Genomic DNA, 16,469 nt, shown 5'->3' with positions numbered 1-16,469 from the left:
GATAGTCCCGCTCCGGGTTGACTGACAGGTGCCTTTGTGTGGGGAGAAATCAGCGGAACAGGTTCCGGCTGACGGGAGGAGGAAGTACAGTGAACGCAGGTGAGGGCAGTGATCAATTGACGTCATTACGAGACAGAGATTCTCATATCGTAAAAGCAGATCGGATCAGTTCAGATTAGATTGTACGCCAGGGTTACAACAAAGTAAGCAACTCCTGGACGGAAGTAGGAATCCTTTTGGGACTTCATATTTATGGACTTGATATTATGCATTGACACAAGGCATGGAGTTAAATTCTCTTCACTTCAGGTCCATAACTTACCCTCTCAGTAGGCCTGTATACCAGTAGGCCTACTATCATTAAACCAGTAACATAAACCAGCAATAACTATAGACCAGTACTATTTATAGGCCAGTAACATAGACCAGTTCTATCTGAAGACCAGTAACAGAGACCAGTATATCTATTTACCAGTTCTAGATTCCAGCATAATAAATATAATTAAAGTTAGCCAACAGTTCGTTCTTCAGACCCCATCCCTTAGAACCCTCCCATCACGTATATGACCACTGTCATAAAGAGAAATTGAAGTAAAATGAGAAAGGTTTGAGTTTGCACCTTTTATTACATAAAACAGACCAGCTGGAACACATCACAACAACAGGTCTGACATACACAAATGTTACACAAACAACTCTCCCTCCTCCAGATCGTTCCTCCGCCTCATCTGTTGCGACTCCTCTCGTTGTCGCGCGTCTTCCTGGGCGAGCGGCTCCTCTCGCGGCGGCCCTGCTCTCTGTCGCCCCCTTCTGGCCGCGGCCTCTCCCTGTGCTTGTGGTGACTCTCCCTGTCTCTCTCCCTGTGCCCGTCTCTGTCTCTCTCTCTGTGTCGGTCGTTGTCTCTCTCTCTGTGTCGGTCGGTCTCTCTCTCTCTGTCCCTGTGTCTCCCCATCTCCCTGTCCCTGTCTCGCTGCCCACCTGTCTTGCTGTCTCCGTGGCTGTCCTGGAGGAGGGAGGGACGGCATACACAACACATCAGGGCTGACCTAATTCACTAAAATGATTCCTCAGGTGTGAACTAATTCATTAAAATGATTAATCAGCTGTGAACTAATGATCTAAACTGATTAATCAGCTGTGAACTAATGATCTAAACTGATTAAATGTGAAGCTGAAGGATGTTTTTTCACCTGACGGAGGTGTTTAACATCAAGGATGTGTGTTTTAAGGTGAAGGAGTTTTTTTAAGGTGAAGGAGATGTATTAAAGAGAAGGTGTTTTAAGGTGAAGGAGGTGTTCTAAGGTGAAGGAGGTGTTCGAAGGTGAAGGATGTCTATTAAGGTGAAGGATGTCTATTAAGGTGAAGGAGGTGTTTTAAGGTGAAGGAGGTGTTTTAAGGTGAAGGAGGTGTTCTAAGGTGAAGGAGGTGTTCTAAGGTGAAGGAGGTGTTTTAAGGTGAAGGACGTGTTTTAAGGTGAAGGACGTGTTTTAAGGTGAAGGACGTGTTTTAAGGTGAAGGAGGTGTTTTAAGGTGAAGGACGTGTTTTAAGGTGAAGGAGGTGTTCTAAGGTGAAGGAGGTGTATTAAGGTGAAGGACGTGTTTTAAGGTGAAGGACGTGTTTTAAGGTGAAGGACGTGTTTTAAGGTGAAGGAGGTGTTTTAAGGTGAAGGAGGTGTTTTAAGGTGAAGGACATGTTTTAAGGTGAAGGAGGTGTTTTAAGGTGAAGGAGGTGTTCTAAGGTGAAGGACGTGTTTTAAGGTGAAGGACGTGTTCGAAGGTGAAGGAGGTGTTCTAAGGTGAAGGAGGTGTTTTAAGGTGAAGGAGGTGTTTTAAGGTGAAGGAGGTGTTTTAAGGTGAAGGTGTTCTAAGGTGAAGGAGGTGTTCTAAGGTGAAGGAGGTGTTTTAAGGTGAAGGAGGTGTTTTAAGGTGAAGGAGGTGTTTTAAGGTGAAGGAGGTGTTCTAAGGTGAAGGAGGTGATTAAAGGTGAAGGATGTCTATTAAGGTGAAGGATGTCTATTAAGGTGAAGGAGGTGTATTAAGGTGAAGGAGGTGTATTAAGGTGAAGGAGGTGTATTAAGGTGAAGGATGTCTATTAAGGTGAAGGAGGTGTATTAAGGTGAAGGAGGTGTATTAAGGTGAAGGAGGTGTATTAAGGTGAAGGAGGTGTATTAAGGTGAAGGAGGTGTTTGAGGGTCTACCTTGGATACTTTTTGGCTCCCTCTGCCGTTCTCATCATCTTTCTGCTTCTCTGGCTTCTCTGGCTTCTTCGGCTGCTTCCTCTCTGGAGGACGAAGGCCCGGTCCCTCCTCTTCCTCTTCCTCCTCCTCGTCGTCTAGTAGCAGCTGGTACCGGGTGCTTTTGGGGCGGTTCAGGACAACGTGTTGCTTAGCGACTGGATGCTGTTCCCTGGCTGTGTAAGGGTTCAGTGTCAGATCTGTGTGTGTGTTGGATTAGTGTCAGATCTGTGTGTGTGTTGGTGATCTCTGTGTGTGTTGGATGAGGTAGAAGTAACCAATAGGGTTGATATAAACTCTGAAAGGATACTCCAGTTTGGGTTTGACCTTGTCCTTCAGAGCCAGTTTGGACCGGGTGTCCACGTCCTTCTCATAGGCCTTGAAGTCGTCTTTGCTGTATTTCCCTCCTGAGAAGAGGAGTGAGAGGAGGAGTGAGAGGAGTGAGAGGAGGAGTGAGAAGAGGAGAGAGAGGAGGAGTGAGAAGAGGAGAGAGAGGAGGAGTGAGAGGAGTGAGAAGAGGAGTGAGAAGAGGAGAGAGAGGAGTGAGAGGAGGAGAGAGAAGAGAGAGAGGAGTGAGAGGAGGAGAGAGAAGAGAGAGAGGAGTGAGAGGAGGAGTGAGAAGAGGAGAGAGAGGAGTGAGAGGAGGAGTGAGAAGAGGAGAGAGAGTGAGAGGAGGAGAGAGAAGAGAGAGAGGAGGAGTGAGAGGAGGAGAGAGAAGAGGAGAGAGAGGAGGAGTGAGAGGAGGAGTGAGAGGAGGAGTGAGGAGGAGTGAGAAGAGGAGAGAGAAGAGGAGAGAGAGGAGGAGTGAGAGGAGGGGAGGAGTGAGAGGAGGAGAGAGAGGAGGAAAGAGAGGAAGAGTTAGAGGAGGAGAGGACGAGTGAGAGGAGAGGAGGAGGAGAGAGAGGAGGAGAGAGAGGAGGAGTGAGAGGAGGAGTGAGAGGAGGAGTGAGAGGAGGAGAGAGAGGAGGAGTGAGAGGAGGAGTGAGAGGAGGAGATGGTCAGAGCTGGTCATCCATCAGCACTGACGGTGTTACATAATAAATGTTGAATGGGCCACATTAATACAGCACCTTTCTAACCAGCGGCCGCTCAAAGAGCCTTACAATATACCCTCACATTCACCCATTCATGCACACATTCACACACCGACGGCGCAGTCAACAACGCAGGGCGACAGCCAGCTGGTCAGGAGCAGTCATGGTGAGGCGTCTTGCTCAGGGACACCTCCACACTCAGCTAGGAGGAGCCGGGGATTGAACCAGCCACCTTCCGGTGACCAGCCGACCCGCTCGGCCTCCTGAGCCTCACGCCGCCCTGAACACACCTTTCCCCTTCCACTTGATCTTGGAGACGGATTGGCTGAAGTCCACGTGGATGCGCCGGTCGTCGATCAGCACGTTGTCCATCTTGAAGAACGCCTTCTCACAGTCCTCCTCCTGGGGAACACAAAGTGATCCACCGTCAGACCTACTAGTCCTACTAACTAGTCCTCCTAACAAGTCCTACTGGAACCTAAACATGATTCATCACTAACCATCTCATGGGCTGTTTCATCAGACTCACCTTCTCAAACTCGATGAAGGCGTAGCAGAGAGACTCTCCCGTCTTCCAGTCTCTGATGATCTCACAGCTACAGACAACACAAGGTGTTACTACTCACAGCTACAGACAACACAAGGTGTTACTACTCACAGCTACAGACAACACAAGGTGTTACTACTCACAGCTACAGACAACACAAGGTGTTACTACTCACAGCTACAGACAACACAAGGTGTTACTACTCACAGCTACAGACAACATAAGGTGTTACTACTCACAGCTACAGACAACACAAGGTGTTACTACTCACAGCTACAGACAACACAAGGTGTTACTACTCACAGCTACAGACAACACAAGGTGTTACTAGTCACAGCTACAGACAACGCAAGGCGTTACTACTCACAGCTACAGACAACACAAGGTGTTACTAGTCACAGCTACAGACAACACAAGGTGTTACTACTCACAGCTACAGACAACACAAGGTGTTACTAGTCACAGCTACAGACAACACAAGGTGTTACTAGTCACAGCTACAGACAACACAAGGTGTTACTACTCACAGCTACAGACAACACAAGGTGTTACTACTCACAGCTACAGACAACACAAGGTGTTACTAGTCACAGCTACAGACAACACAAGGTGTTACTAGTCATAAACACATTGTACACCATGTCAGTGTTTTTAAAAGGGATAGCTTCAAATACACTAGACTAGACTTAAGTGCATAAGTCTGTGTATGGATCCTACCTTATAAAGTAAAACAGGCTGAGACACTGAGTGTATAGGGTTTAGGGTGTAGTGGACAGTGTGTATAGGATGGAGGGTTTAGGGTGCAGTGGACAGTGTATATAGGATGGAGGGTTTAGGGTGCAGTGGACAGTGTGTATAGGATGGAGGGTTTAGGGTGCAGTGGACAGTGTATATAGGATGGAGGGTTTAGGGTGTAGTGGACAGTGTATATAGGATGGAGGGTTTAAGGTGTAGTGGACAGTGTATATAGGATGGAGGGTTTAGGGTGTAGTGGACAGTGTGTATAGGATGGAGGGTTTAGGGTGTAGTGGACAGTGTGTATAGGATGGAGGGTTTAGGGTGTAGTGGACAGTGTATATAGGATGGAGGGTTTAGGGTGTAGTGGACAGTGTATATAGGATGGAGGGTTTAGGGTGCAGTGGACAGTGTATATAGGATGGAGGGTTTAGGGTGTAGTGGACAGTGTGTATAGGATGGAGGGTTTAGGGTGTATTGGACAGTGTATATAGGATGGAGGGTTTAGGGTGCAGTGGACAGTGTGTATAGGATGGAGGGTTTGGGGTGTAGTGGACAGTGTATATAGGATGGAGGGTTTAGGGTGTAGTGGACAGTGTATATAGGATGGAGGGTTTAGGGTGTAGTGGACAGTGTATATAGGATGGAGGGTTTAGGGTGCAGTGGACAGTGTATATAGGATGGAGGGTTTAGGGTGCAGTGGACAGTGTATATAGGATGGAGGGTTTAGGGTGCAGTGGACAGTGTATATAGGATGGAGGGTTTAGGGTGCAGTGGACAGTGTATATAGGATGGAGGGTTTAGGGTGCAGTGGACAGTGTATATAGGATGGAGGGTTTAGGGTGCAGTGGACAGTGTATATAGGATGGAGGGTTTAGGGTGCAGTGGACAGTGTCTATAGGATGGAGGGTTTAGGGTGTAGTGGACAGTGTGTATAGGATGGAGGGTTTAGGGTGCAGTGGACAGTGTATATAGGATGGAGGGTTTAGGGTGCAGTGGACAGTGCGTATAGGATGGAGGGTTTAGGGTGCAGTGGACAGTGTGCATAGGATGGAGGGTTTAGGGTGTAGTGGACAGTGTGTATAGGATGGAGGGTTTAGGGTGCAGTGGACAGTGCGTAGTCTATATAAGATGCAGTGTAGTGTATACAGGGTGTAGTGGACAGTGTATATAGGATGGAGGGTTTAGGGTGCAGTGGACAGTGTATATAGGATGGAGGGTTTAGGGTGCAGTGGACAGTGTATATAGGATGGAGGGTTTAGGGTGCAGTGGACAGTGTATATAGGATGGAGGGTTTAGGGTGCAGTGGACAGTGTATATAGGATGGAGGGTTTAGGGTGCAGTGGACAGTGTATATAGGATGGAGGGTTTAGGGTGCAGTGGACAGTGTATATAGGATGGAGGGTTTAGGGTGCAGTGGACAGTGTATATAGGATGGAGGGTTTAGGGTGCAGTGGACAGTGTATATAGGATGGAGGGTTTAGGGTGTAGTGGACAGTGTGTATAGGATGGAGGGTTTAGGCTGCAGTGGACAGTGTCTATAGGATGGAGGGTTTAGGGTGCAGTTGACAGTGTGTATAGGATGGAGGGTTTAGGGTGTAGTGGACAGTGTATATAGGATGGAGGGTTTAGGGTGCAGTGGACAGTGTATATAGGATGGAGGGTTTAGGGTGTAGTGGACAGTGTGTATAGGATGGAGGGTTTTGGGTGCAGTGGACAGTGCGTAGTCTATATAAGATGCAGTGTAGTGTATACAGGGTGCAGTGCGTATTGTATATGGGGTGCAGTGTGCAGTAGACAGTGTGTAGTGTATGTAGGGTGTAGTAGACAGTGTGTAGTGTATGTAGGGTGTAGTAGACAGTGTGTAGTGTATACAGGGTGCAGTGTGTAGTAGACAGTGTGTACTGTGTGTGCAGTGTACCACTGGATGGCTCCAAAGCGGGAGAAGATGATGTCCAGGTCTTCGTCGGTGGTCACGGGGTTCAGCTTACAGACAAACAGAACGTTCTCAGGGGGCTTCACCTCCGCGTCTGGGAGGTCCCCCACCTGCGCGCGCGCGCACACACACACACACACACACACACACACACACACACACACACACACACACACACACACACACACACACACACACACACACACACACACACACACACACACACACACACACACGATGTGATGGGAGGTGGTGTAATGAGGAGGAGGTTTGTGTGTGAGGAGGAGGTTTGGAGGAGGTACCATCTCCAGCAGGATGGCCTGTGTCTTGGCCTCCTTCTCCTTCAGCAGCTCGTCCAGCTCCTCGGCCGCCCGCCCCTCGTTGTCATCGATGGCCTCGTCTGCCCCGATGCGCCCGCTCTGCACACACACACACACACACACACACACACACACACACACACACACACACACACACACACACACACACACACACACACACACACACACACACACACACACACACACACACGATTGGTTCTCTGGTTTTGCTGTGGTCGTTATCGTTTGCTACGGTTTCGGTGAGGATTGCTGAGTCTGGTTGCCGTGGCTACCTACATCCAGCTGCTCCTTGGTGGGCTCGGGGGAGCTGTCTGGGACGGGGAGGTTTGGGGGGTCGTCGAAGGGGTCCTCCAGCACCACCGTGTGGTTGATCCTGCAACAACATCACCCCCTCATCACTGAACCATCACCCCCTCATCACTGAACCATCACCCTCTCACCCCCGTACCCTCACCCTCTCACCCCCGTACCCTCACCCTCTCACCCCCGTACCCTCACCCTCTCATCAGGGAGCTAGCCCAGCGTTTTCGTGATGCTGGCCCCGCTCCACGAGGCTCACCTGATGTCTTGGAAGGGGAGGAAGTCTTTGTCCACGAAGGTCTCGTTGATCTTGGCCAGGACCTCCAGGCCCTCGCTCACCTCGCCGAACACCGTGTGCACGCCGTCCAGGTAGTCCACGCCGTCCGCCGTCGTGATGAGGAACTGGGGAGCACACGGTGGTTTAGTCTCTGCATACTGGGAACCATCCTGGAGGTACCAGTAGGACCAGTCTAGAGGAGATCTACCTGAGGTAACAGCATTCTAGAGGAGGCCTACCTGAGATCCATGTTGGTTGTTCCCGTTGTTCACCATGGAAACCATTCCCTTCTTCTTGTGTTTGATACGCGGGACTTTCTCCACATCGAAGAAGCGCGCCTGGTCCCCGTAGAGCTTACTGCGGAGCCACAGGACGGTGAGGAGTTCATCTTTAGGGTATTCAACAACGCCATGTAGAATCCTACAGCTCCCATCCTCTCACTAAAGCCAGGGGCTAGTTTACTATTGTCTCCCTGAATCAAATGGTTAAAGAGTCCCACTTATCTACTATATTACTATTCACACTATACTACTACAACCAATACTACTACTAATTCCCGCTAACTGGTGCTTTACAGGCTGATGAGACACACAATCAAGGGAGAGTAGTCCCTTGAGTCTACTATTTATTTACTCAGTGACCCAACTTGTGTCTTCAATACCTCGTTGTATATGATAGTTTATTTACATCCAATGAACAACCAGCAGCTAAACTAGCATTACACAAACTGCCACCATGCTTTACGGGATGCTAAATGGTAGTCATGGTGACAAGGAGGCTGAGCCGTAGCCATGGGGACGAGGACACTGACCTGAAGACGGAGTCCCCACCTCGACCCGACCCCGTGGGGTCTCCGGTCTGCACCATGAAGTCCCTCTACAGGCGGAGAGGAGGGATTAACAGGCGCTCATACTATTGCAAACACAAGAACTGTTCCTCTAATACACATCTTCACAGATGTGTATTATTATCACATACAATGAACAAGATGTCAACACGGTGTAGCGGGATGGATGGGATTACCTGCACATTGTGGAATAGACAGTAGTTGTAGTATTTTATTTTGCATAACTTCAGGAAGTTCAAGGAGGCTGAAAGATTAGAAAAAGGACAACCAGTGATTGCAGGTGAGACAAGGTTAATGTACAGTAGTAGAAACATGAACCCTAACCCTAACACAGAGTGAAACCCTGGAGGAAAACTGGCCCAATCTGGCAACGCATGTAAACAGCTAACCGCTAACAGGGGTAGCATCACAGATTGCTGCTCTCCTCAACCCCCAAACTGAACCCAGGTATCAACCGCGACCACCCGGTACCACCACCAGGCTGCGCTCTTACTTTTAGGCCTTTCGTCGGTGAACAGATCTATAACTATATCACCAAGCGTCGTTTCAAGCAGCACCGCCATCGCGTTGTCACGTCGGCGAGAACGAGAAGTGACGAGGGGACGAGAGTTGAGCAGTGCGCATGCGTATTCTACATGCGTCACTGCACTGTTTTGGTACGTAGCGTTCCCTGCTCGTATTATCGCATGATATACATTGACATGACGATTCGCGCATGGTTCTCCCGCTAACTGTCTTGTTCTTAGAATAACGGAGCGGTAAAATGAAGTCCATGGGTCTCCCGCTGGCCGCTGTCTTCCTCCTACTGCTGGCCTCAGCCTCCTCTTCCCCGCTCCCCAAGCCTCCCACCACGGTAAGCAGGACTCGGGAAGTCCTCAGGAACACCCATTGTTCCCCATCCATACACCACAACGCCTCAATATCCAAAGCAGGACCTATTGTTCCGTATACAAATAGCACAGAACTTCGATATCCATACCTATACATTTACACGTTTGCTCGTCCATACATCCCGATACTTGAATATCAAAGCAACTCCGATGCTTGTTTTGATACTTCCTGATCTACATATCATGTCATTTCTTCACAACACCACACTTAAATCATCCCCGCTATTAATAATAGTCTAGTCTAATAGAGCATTTAATATAATATGAGTGTTATTCATAGTCAGAGAATAGAGTGTAATAGAGCATTGATCATAGAGTCAGTATATTGTTAATAGATAATTGCTCCTAGACTTAGTATATTGATCATGGAGTGTTGATCATAGAGTGTTGATCATAGAGTGTTGATCATAGAGTGTTGATCATAGAGTGTTGATCATAGAGTGTTGATCATAGAGTGTTGATCATAGCGTACTGATGATGGAGTCAGTATTGAGGATTAATCCTCACTGGCCTTGTGTTCCACAGGAGACTATCCTGATCAACGTCACAGCCGGACTGGGGGGAGCTGGACAACAGCAGGACTCCAGCATCCTGCAGGTGTGTGTGTGTGTGTGTGTGTGTGTGTGTGTGTGTGTGTGTGTGTGTGTGTGTGTGTGTGTGTGTGTGTGTGTGTGTGTGTGTGTGTGTGTGTGTGTGTGTGTGTGCGTGCGCGTCACCATTCATAATGTGACAGCATGTGTGTGTCGTCGGATTCTCTAAGCCAGCACTAACTGCTTGTGTGTGTGTGTGTGTGTGTGTGTAGATCAGTCTGAATGTGTCGGTGAGTGAGGAGGAGGTCCTGGTGAACCAGGTCCCCGTGGAACTGTCGGGGGTCACACGCCTCCCCTGCCAGGCCCTGCTCTGTGAGTCCTGCACCTCCTCCTACACCTCCTCCTCCTACACCTCCTCCTACACCTCCTCCTAATACACCTCCTCCTAATACACCTCCTCCTACACCTCCTCCTAATACACCTCCTCCTACACCTCCTCCTAATACACCTCCTCCTACACCTCCTCTTACACCTCCTCCTCCTACACCTCCTCCTACACCTCCTCCTAATACACCTCCTCCTACACCTCCTCCTAATACACCTCCTCCTACACCTCCTCCTACCCCTCCTCCTAATACACCTCCTCCTACACCTCCTCCTACACCTCCTCCTAATACACCTCCTCCTACACCTCCTCCTAATACACCTCCTCCTACACCTCCTCCTACCCCTCCTCCCACACCTCCTCCTACACCTCCTCCTACACCTCCTCCTAATACACCTCCTCCTACACCTCCTCCTACCCCTCCTCCTAATCATCCTTCTCCTGCTCTAGACCTCCTCCTCCTCCTCCTCCTCCTCCTCCTCCTCCTCCTCCTCCTCCTGCACCTGGAGACTATATCCCCCCACATCTGTAGACAAACTCCTCCCACTCCTGGAGACTGACTCCTCCCACAACTCATTCTCCCTGAAGACTAACTCCTCCCACTCCTTGATACTGACCCCTCCCACTCCCGGAGACTGACTCCTCCCACTCCTTGAGACTAACTCCTCCCACTCCTTGAGACTAACTCCTCCCACTCCTGGAGACGGACTCCTCCCACTCCTTGAGACTAACTCCTCCCACTCCTGGAGACGGACTCCTCCCACTCCTGGAGACGGACTCCTCCCACTCCGTGAGACGGACTCCTCCCACTCCTGGAGACTGACTCCTCCCACTCCTGGAGACTAACTCCTCCCACTCCTGGAGACGGACTCCTCCCACTCCTGGAGACAGACTCCTCCCACTCCGTGAGACGGACTCCTCCCACTCCGTGAGACTGACTCCTCCCACTCCTGGAGACTGACTCCTCCCACTCCTTGGGACTAACTCCTCCCACTCCTGGAGACTGAATCCTCCCACTCCTGGAGACTGACTCCTCCCACTCCTTGAGACTAACTCCTCCCACTCCTGGGCCGGCTGCACCAACATGTCTTTGGCCCGGTCGTAGGCCATGTTGGTCTTAACTCAACGTTCTGAGTCTGATCTGATATTTACGCCAGTTGCACCATCTAGGCTTAAGCCATTCTTTGGTTAAGACCGGGCGAAAATGTTAAGCCTAGTCAGTGGCAGGCGTGAAGTCAATAGTCCGTTAAGTCTCTATAGTAACAATCAAAAATATTCGCTAAAAACGTTAGTAGGCTATAGGCAAACGATGGCACCTCTAATATACTGACTACAAAATGAGCGAGCATTTAGAAGAGAGAGAGTGATGGGACAGGACGACTCCGATAGATGTCCATGAGGACAGTGAACTAATGGCGCGGTTTAGGTTCAACAGGAGAGAGATCCTCCTCCTCCTTCAGCCGCTCGGACAGCTCCTCGGCCGCCCGCCCTCGTTGTGATCGATGGCCTTGTGCCACTGTTTATTAGTCTTGCTGTGATTGACAGTGGACTCGACCAATGGCAGCAGTGAGGTTGACGCTGGGAGCCTGGTTTCCGCGGTAACGCGGGTGATGGTGATCCAGAACCGCCTGTACAGCGACTACGAGGAGGTGGTCTCACTGCAGGTGTTCAGTGAGGTCATCGAGGTGGACGGACAGCAGGTGAGCTGCTCTTCTGGGCCCTCCTCTCCTCGTCTCCTCTCCTCCTCTCCTCCCCTCCTCTCCTCCTCTCCTCTCCTCCTCTCCTCCCCTCCTCTCCTCCTCTCCCTCCTCCCCTCCTCTCCTCCTCTCCTCTCCTCCTATCCTCGTCTCCTCTCCTCCCCTCCTCCCCTCCTCTCCTCTCCTCGTCTCCTCTCCTCGTCTCCTCCCCTCCTCTCCTCCTCTCCTCTCCTCCTCTCCTCATCTCCTCTCCTCCCCTCCTCCCCTCCTCTCCTCCTCTCCTCTCCTCCTCTCCTCGTCTCCTCTCCTCCCCTCCTCCCCTCCTCTCCTCTCCTCCTCCTCTCCTCGCCTCCTCTCCTCCTCTCCTCCACTCCTTTACTCTTCTCTCCTCTTCTCTTCTCCTCCCCTCCTCTCCTCTCCTCCTCTCCTCCTCTCCTCTCCTCCTCTCCTCTCCTCCTCTCCTCCTCTCCTCCTCCTCTCCTCTCCTCCTCTCTCCTCCTCCTATCCTCTCCTCCTCTCCTCTCCTCTCCTCCTCTCCTCCTCTCCTCCTCTCCTCTCCTCCTCTCCTCCTCTCCTCTCCTCCTCCTCTCCTCCTTTCCTCCTCTCCTCCTCCTCTCCTCTCCTCTCTCCTCTCTCCTCTCCTCCTCTCCTCTCCTCTCCTCTTCTCTCCTCTCCTCTCCTCCTCTCCTCCTCCTCTCCTCCTCCTCTCCTCTCCCCCTCCTCTCCTCTCCTCCTCTCCTCTCCTCCTCTCCTCCTATCCTTTACTCTTCTCTCCTCTTCTCTTCTCCTCTTCTCCTTTCCTTTGGATTCAGTGTTCTCCAAACGGTTGACACTGCTGTGTGTGTGTGTGTGTGTGTGTGTGTGTGTCTATGTGTGTGTGCGTTGGCGTGTGTGTGTCTCTATGTGTGTGTGTGTGTGTCTCTGTGTGTGTGTGTGTGTGTGTGTGTCTCAGGTCCAGCAGGCGGACATGTGTGAGGTGAAGCTCCTGCTGGACCCCAGCTTCCAGCAGCGTGCGCGCTACACCAGCGTGTACCCCATCGGCCACAGCCCCCTCTCCAGGGCCCCCCGGGGAGAGGACACGCTGGTCCCCGCGTCGCCCCGCCAGAGAGGTGGGCTGCTCTCCAACCCTAACCCTAGGGACGCACACGCTGGCCTGTTGTGGAGCAGGGGGTCGTGTTGTGGCGCAGGGTGTTGTGTTGTGTAGCAGTGTGTTGTGTTGTGGAGCAGGGTGTTGTGTTGTGTAGCAGTGTGTTGTGTAGCAGGGGGTCGTGTTGTGTAGCAGTGTGTTGTGTTGGGGGTCGGGCCTTCAGCGCCCCTGGTGGTGGGAGGCTGAACAGCGAGTAACGCCCCCCTCTGTGTCGTCTCAGTGGACTCCGGGGACGACCCGCTGGTGTCTCGCCCGCCCCCCGCCCAGCAGGAGTACGCCGCCCCGGGACGCCTCCCCGAGGTGCCGCTGCGCATGGCCCGCCGGGAGCAGGAGGAGCAGCAGGAGGAGGAGCCCGGGGCCCAGTCCTCCTACTCTGTGAGTCGGCCTGAGGGGAGGACGCTAGCATGCTGCTACCAGGACGATGCTAGCATGGTGCTGATATTATGGTGGTAGCATGGTGCTGCTAACATGATGCTGCCAACATTATGATGGTAGCGTGGTGCTAACCTGTAGGGGCTAAAATGATGGGGATAGCATGGTGCTAACATGATGATGCTAACGCCGGTCTGTGTGTGTGTGTGTGTGAGTGCAGCTAGCATGAGGCTAACCTGGAGCTAGCATGATGCCAACAGGTCCCTTCCTCTCCAGGCGGTGTGTGTTGGGGCAACTAGCATGATGCTAACATGATGCTAACCTGTCTCTTCCTCCCAGGCGGTGTGTGTGTGGGTGCAGCTAGCATTATGCTAGCATGATGCTAACATGAAGCTAACGGGTATCTCCGTCCCCAGGCGGTGTGTGTACGCGTGCAGCTAGCATGATGCTGACATGATGCTAGCCTGATGCTAACATGAAGCTAACAGGCCCCTCCCCCCCCAGGCGGTGTGTGTGTGGGTGCAGCAGGCCCGGGAGCGCGTGCGGCGGTTCTGCTCCGAGTCTCTGCCGCTCTTCTTCCTGGTCATGTGGGTGGTGGTCATCGGCGTGGTGGGCTCCGCCGTCATCGTGAAGATCCTCGACCTCTTCTTCCCCACCTGCGAACACAGGTGAGCAACGAGCCGACGCCGGCCAATCACAGAGCGGCAACATAGAGGTACATCCACAGGATGACTTATTTATTAATTATGAAGAGCAGCGCTGCTGACAAAGTAGGGTTAGTAACCCTCTACACGTTCTGTATCGTTCTGTCATGGACCCGGGTCTGTATTGGTCTGTAATGGACCCGGGTCTGTAATGGACCTGGTTCTGTATCGTTCTGTAATGGACCCGGGTCTGTATTGGTCTGTAATGGACCCGGGTCTGTCATGGACCCGGGTCTGTATTGGTCTGTAATATTACAGTACAGAATCAGGTCCATGTGGTGATTGGAAGTTTTCCTCAATGCATCGACCGGTTCTTTGTGGTACTGGGGATAGTGAGTCCAAACCACAGCAAAGAACTGAATTTACCGGAACTTATTGTACGCCCTTGCACAAAATGTACGCACTTATTGTATGTTGTACATCCTGTCACAAAAAAATAGTACTTAGCATTGTGTAGCATCTTCTCCTAGCTATCTCTGTTGTACACAGGGAATGGGCTAACCTAGTGATGGTTAGTGCTTGGTTCTGTGAGCATCCTCACTGTACCCACAGAGGTATATTGTTGTCTCTCTTTATTGTGACCAATGTACTGATTGTAAGTCGCTGTGGATAAGCGTCTGCTGAACGCCCCAGACGTCCTCACCTCTCGGTCCCCCTCCTCCTACAGGAGGTCCTACCACCTCTCGGAGGTGCCCCCGCTGCCCGAGGAGGAGAAGCACACGCTGCTGGAGAACATGGAGGCGGAGCCCACCTCAGGAGCCTCCGAATGACTCCGCCCTCTGCCCCGGCGCCTCCCTGCTCTCACCCAGACCCAACCCCCCTCCCCTCCGAGGGAGTCCAGCAGACCGACGCCTCCTGCTGGTCGGAGGCCGGCTCACGGCTCCTGGCTAGGATCAATCCCATCAAAACAAACAACGTATTCAAATAATTGTAAAATGATTTGTGTTTTAATGAATGTTTTGGCTAGCAGAGCTAGCTTCTGCCGTATGAATACCGATTGAAACAGCTGTTCCTCCTCCATTAGTTGTGACGCATGTCTTGATGGCTGTAGCCGATGACAGCTACCTAGCTACCTAGCTTAGCCCCCTGGTTAGATTATATTTAGTGAGCATGTCTGAATGGCTGTAGCCGATGACAGCTACCTAGCCACCTAGCTTAAACCTCTGGTTAGATGTTTAGTTAGCATGTCTTGATGGCTGTAGCAGAGGACAGCTACCTAGCCTAGCCCCCTGGTTAGATGTTTAGTTGGCATGTCTGGATGGCTGTGGCCAAGGACAGCTCCCTAGCTTTGATGATGTTTGTTAGCATGTCTTGATGGCTGTGGCCGAGGACAGCTACCTAGCCTAGCCCCTTGGTTAGTTGATGTTTAGTTAGCTTTCACTGACGCCTATCTGGGCGGCTCAGCCACGCTTTGAGTTCCCCTCCTGATGATTCACTCCGACACTGCTCCCAGACCTAGCGATGTACAGCACGCCAGCGTAACGTTGTGTCATTTGCTGTAAACTACGTGAGCGGAGTTTGTGTTTGTTAATTGAATGTGAAAACGAGGTTACTGAGTTCAAGGAAGAGGCGGTCACTCTTCCTACGATGTCAAACGTTCTGGAACTTTTCTCCAGAGCGATGTGTGGGATAATATTCAATTTATATTGAGGAGTCTCTTCTTCTGTTTGGATTTAATTTGAAGTGGCAAGGTAACCCCAGTTAGTGATAGAGGTCCCTGTGGTGAACTGTTCTGATGCTGGTGTCCAGTACCGCTCGACAGGCCCTGTAGTTTAGGATCCGGTCATCTGGTCCAGAACCCTGTAGTCCAGTGCCCGGTCCCCAGGACCCTGTAGCCCGGTCCAGACCCCCCTTCAGCCCCCCCTCAGATCCCACTGGCCGTGGGGGGGCCTCAGCTGCATGCTTACTGGGTCTCTAGTGCATGATGTCACCGTTTGGTTGGACCAGGTCGTCATTTGGGGAAACACGACACTTTATGAATTAGGGAGCTTTTATTTTGAAGAACTGTTAAAGCACTTTATAACGATGCATCATAAAGTCGAGCATGGTTAAAAAACTAATAAAACGTTTGGATTTAACTGAAGCCAGCAGCGTGAGTGGGTTTCTTGTGTTGTGATTTATACCGGTGCCCAAGAAACCTAAAGGTGTTAAAATCAAAAATAAGAAATTTCTTATTTAGTACTTATTTAGTTAAGTGTTCTCAGATTATCCATTTTACTTCAAAGATAACAAATTACATGTTTGTCTCCACCAGGACAGTCTTTTGGAGATCAGAGATTCGAAAACGATGTATTATTTTTGTTGTCTTGCTAGCTGTAGTCCCTTTAAAGATAGGGTACGTTATTTAAGTTTCAAACTTAAGTAATTCCCTTCCTCAGTTCTCCCTCCAAAGCCACGCCCCCAAAACACAGGCTAGCTCTAGCACTGGCCCCGCCTCCGCTCCTGACCAATGAGTGCAGGGAGGAAAGGCCGTCCAATCATTTAATTCGGGCC

The 16,469-nt window shown here is 51.0% G+C and overlaps 2 protein-coding genes across 3 annotated transcripts; one reads left to right on the top strand and one right to left on the bottom strand.

Moving 5' to 3' along the window:
• Positions 1-606: 606 nt before the first annotated feature.
• Positions 607-8,867, bottom strand: ppil4 (peptidylprolyl isomerase (cyclophilin)-like 4). The gene is made up of 13 exons (XM_030345180.1): positions 8,745-8,867; positions 8,428-8,495; positions 8,216-8,280; positions 7,644-7,761; positions 7,387-7,529; positions 7,104-7,200; positions 6,789-6,905; positions 6,472-6,596; positions 3,798-3,864; positions 3,559-3,670; positions 2,545-2,641; positions 2,199-2,355; positions 607-1,003 (listed from the first exon to the last, which is right to left on the bottom strand). Exons 1-13 carry the CDS (start codon positions 8,812-8,814, stop codon positions 725-727), a joined length of 1,515 nt encoding a protein of 504 aa, XP_030201040.1. The 5' UTR covers positions 8,815-8,867; the 3' UTR covers positions 607-724.
• Positions 8,795-16,059, top strand: ginm1 (glycoprotein integral membrane 1). 2 transcript variants are annotated; one of them, XM_030345228.1, is made up of 9 exons: positions 8,795-8,907; positions 8,998-9,104; positions 9,667-9,738; positions 9,944-10,043; positions 11,602-11,756; positions 12,706-12,862; positions 13,121-13,275; positions 13,777-13,940; positions 14,644-16,059. In XM_030345228.1, the coding sequence occupies exons 2-9, from the start codon at positions 9,015-9,017 to the stop codon at positions 14,744-14,746; spliced, it is 996 nt and encodes a 331-aa protein (XP_030201088.1). In that variant the 5' UTR covers positions 8,795-8,907; positions 8,998-9,014; the 3' UTR covers positions 14,747-16,059. The 2 variants fall into 2 exon arrangements, with proteins under 2 accessions (XP_030201088.1, XP_030201087.1); XM_030345227.1 differs by having other exon boundaries at positions 8,873-9,104.
• Positions 16,060-16,469: the final 410 nt, after the last annotated feature.

The sequence above is a fragment of the Gadus morhua genome, chromosome 21, assembly GCF_902167405.1.
Source record: "Gadus morhua chromosome 21, gadMor3.0, whole genome shotgun sequence".
In the NCBI taxonomy this organism is placed as follows: Eukaryota; Metazoa; Chordata; class Actinopteri; order Gadiformes; family Gadidae; genus Gadus; species Gadus morhua.
This window is presented reverse-complemented; position numbering and strand designations above follow the sequence as displayed.

What these genes read in the sequence shown, in the direction of transcription:
- ppil4 (XM_030345180.1), bottom strand. Translation starts at nt 8,814, where the DNA reads ATGGCGGTGCTGCTTGAAACGACGCTTGGTGATATAGTTATAGATCTG. An exon ending in CTCCCCTTCCAAGACATCAG is followed by an intron (nt 7,201 to 7,386) that starts GTGAGCCTCGTG and finishes ATGTTGTTGCAG; the next exon opens with GATCAACCACACGGTGGTGC. An exon ending in CGCTTTGGAGCCATCCAGTG is followed by an intron (nt 3,865 to 6,471) that starts GTACACTGCACA and finishes TGTTGTCTGTAG; the next exon opens with CTGTGAGATCATCAGAGACT.
- ginm1 (XM_030345228.1), top strand. Translation starts at nt 9,015, where the DNA reads ATGAAGTCCATGGGTCTCCCGCTGGCCGCTGTCTTCCTCCTACTGCTG. An exon ending in CCCCTGCCAGGCCCTGCTCT is followed by an intron (nt 10,044 to 11,601) that starts GTGAGTCCTGCA and finishes TGTGATTGACAG; the next exon opens with TGGACTCGACCAATGGCAGC. An exon ending in CGCGTCGCCCCGCCAGAGAG is followed by an intron (nt 12,863 to 13,120) that starts GTGGGCTGCTCT and finishes GTGTCGTCTCAG; the next exon opens with TGGACTCCGGGGACGACCCG.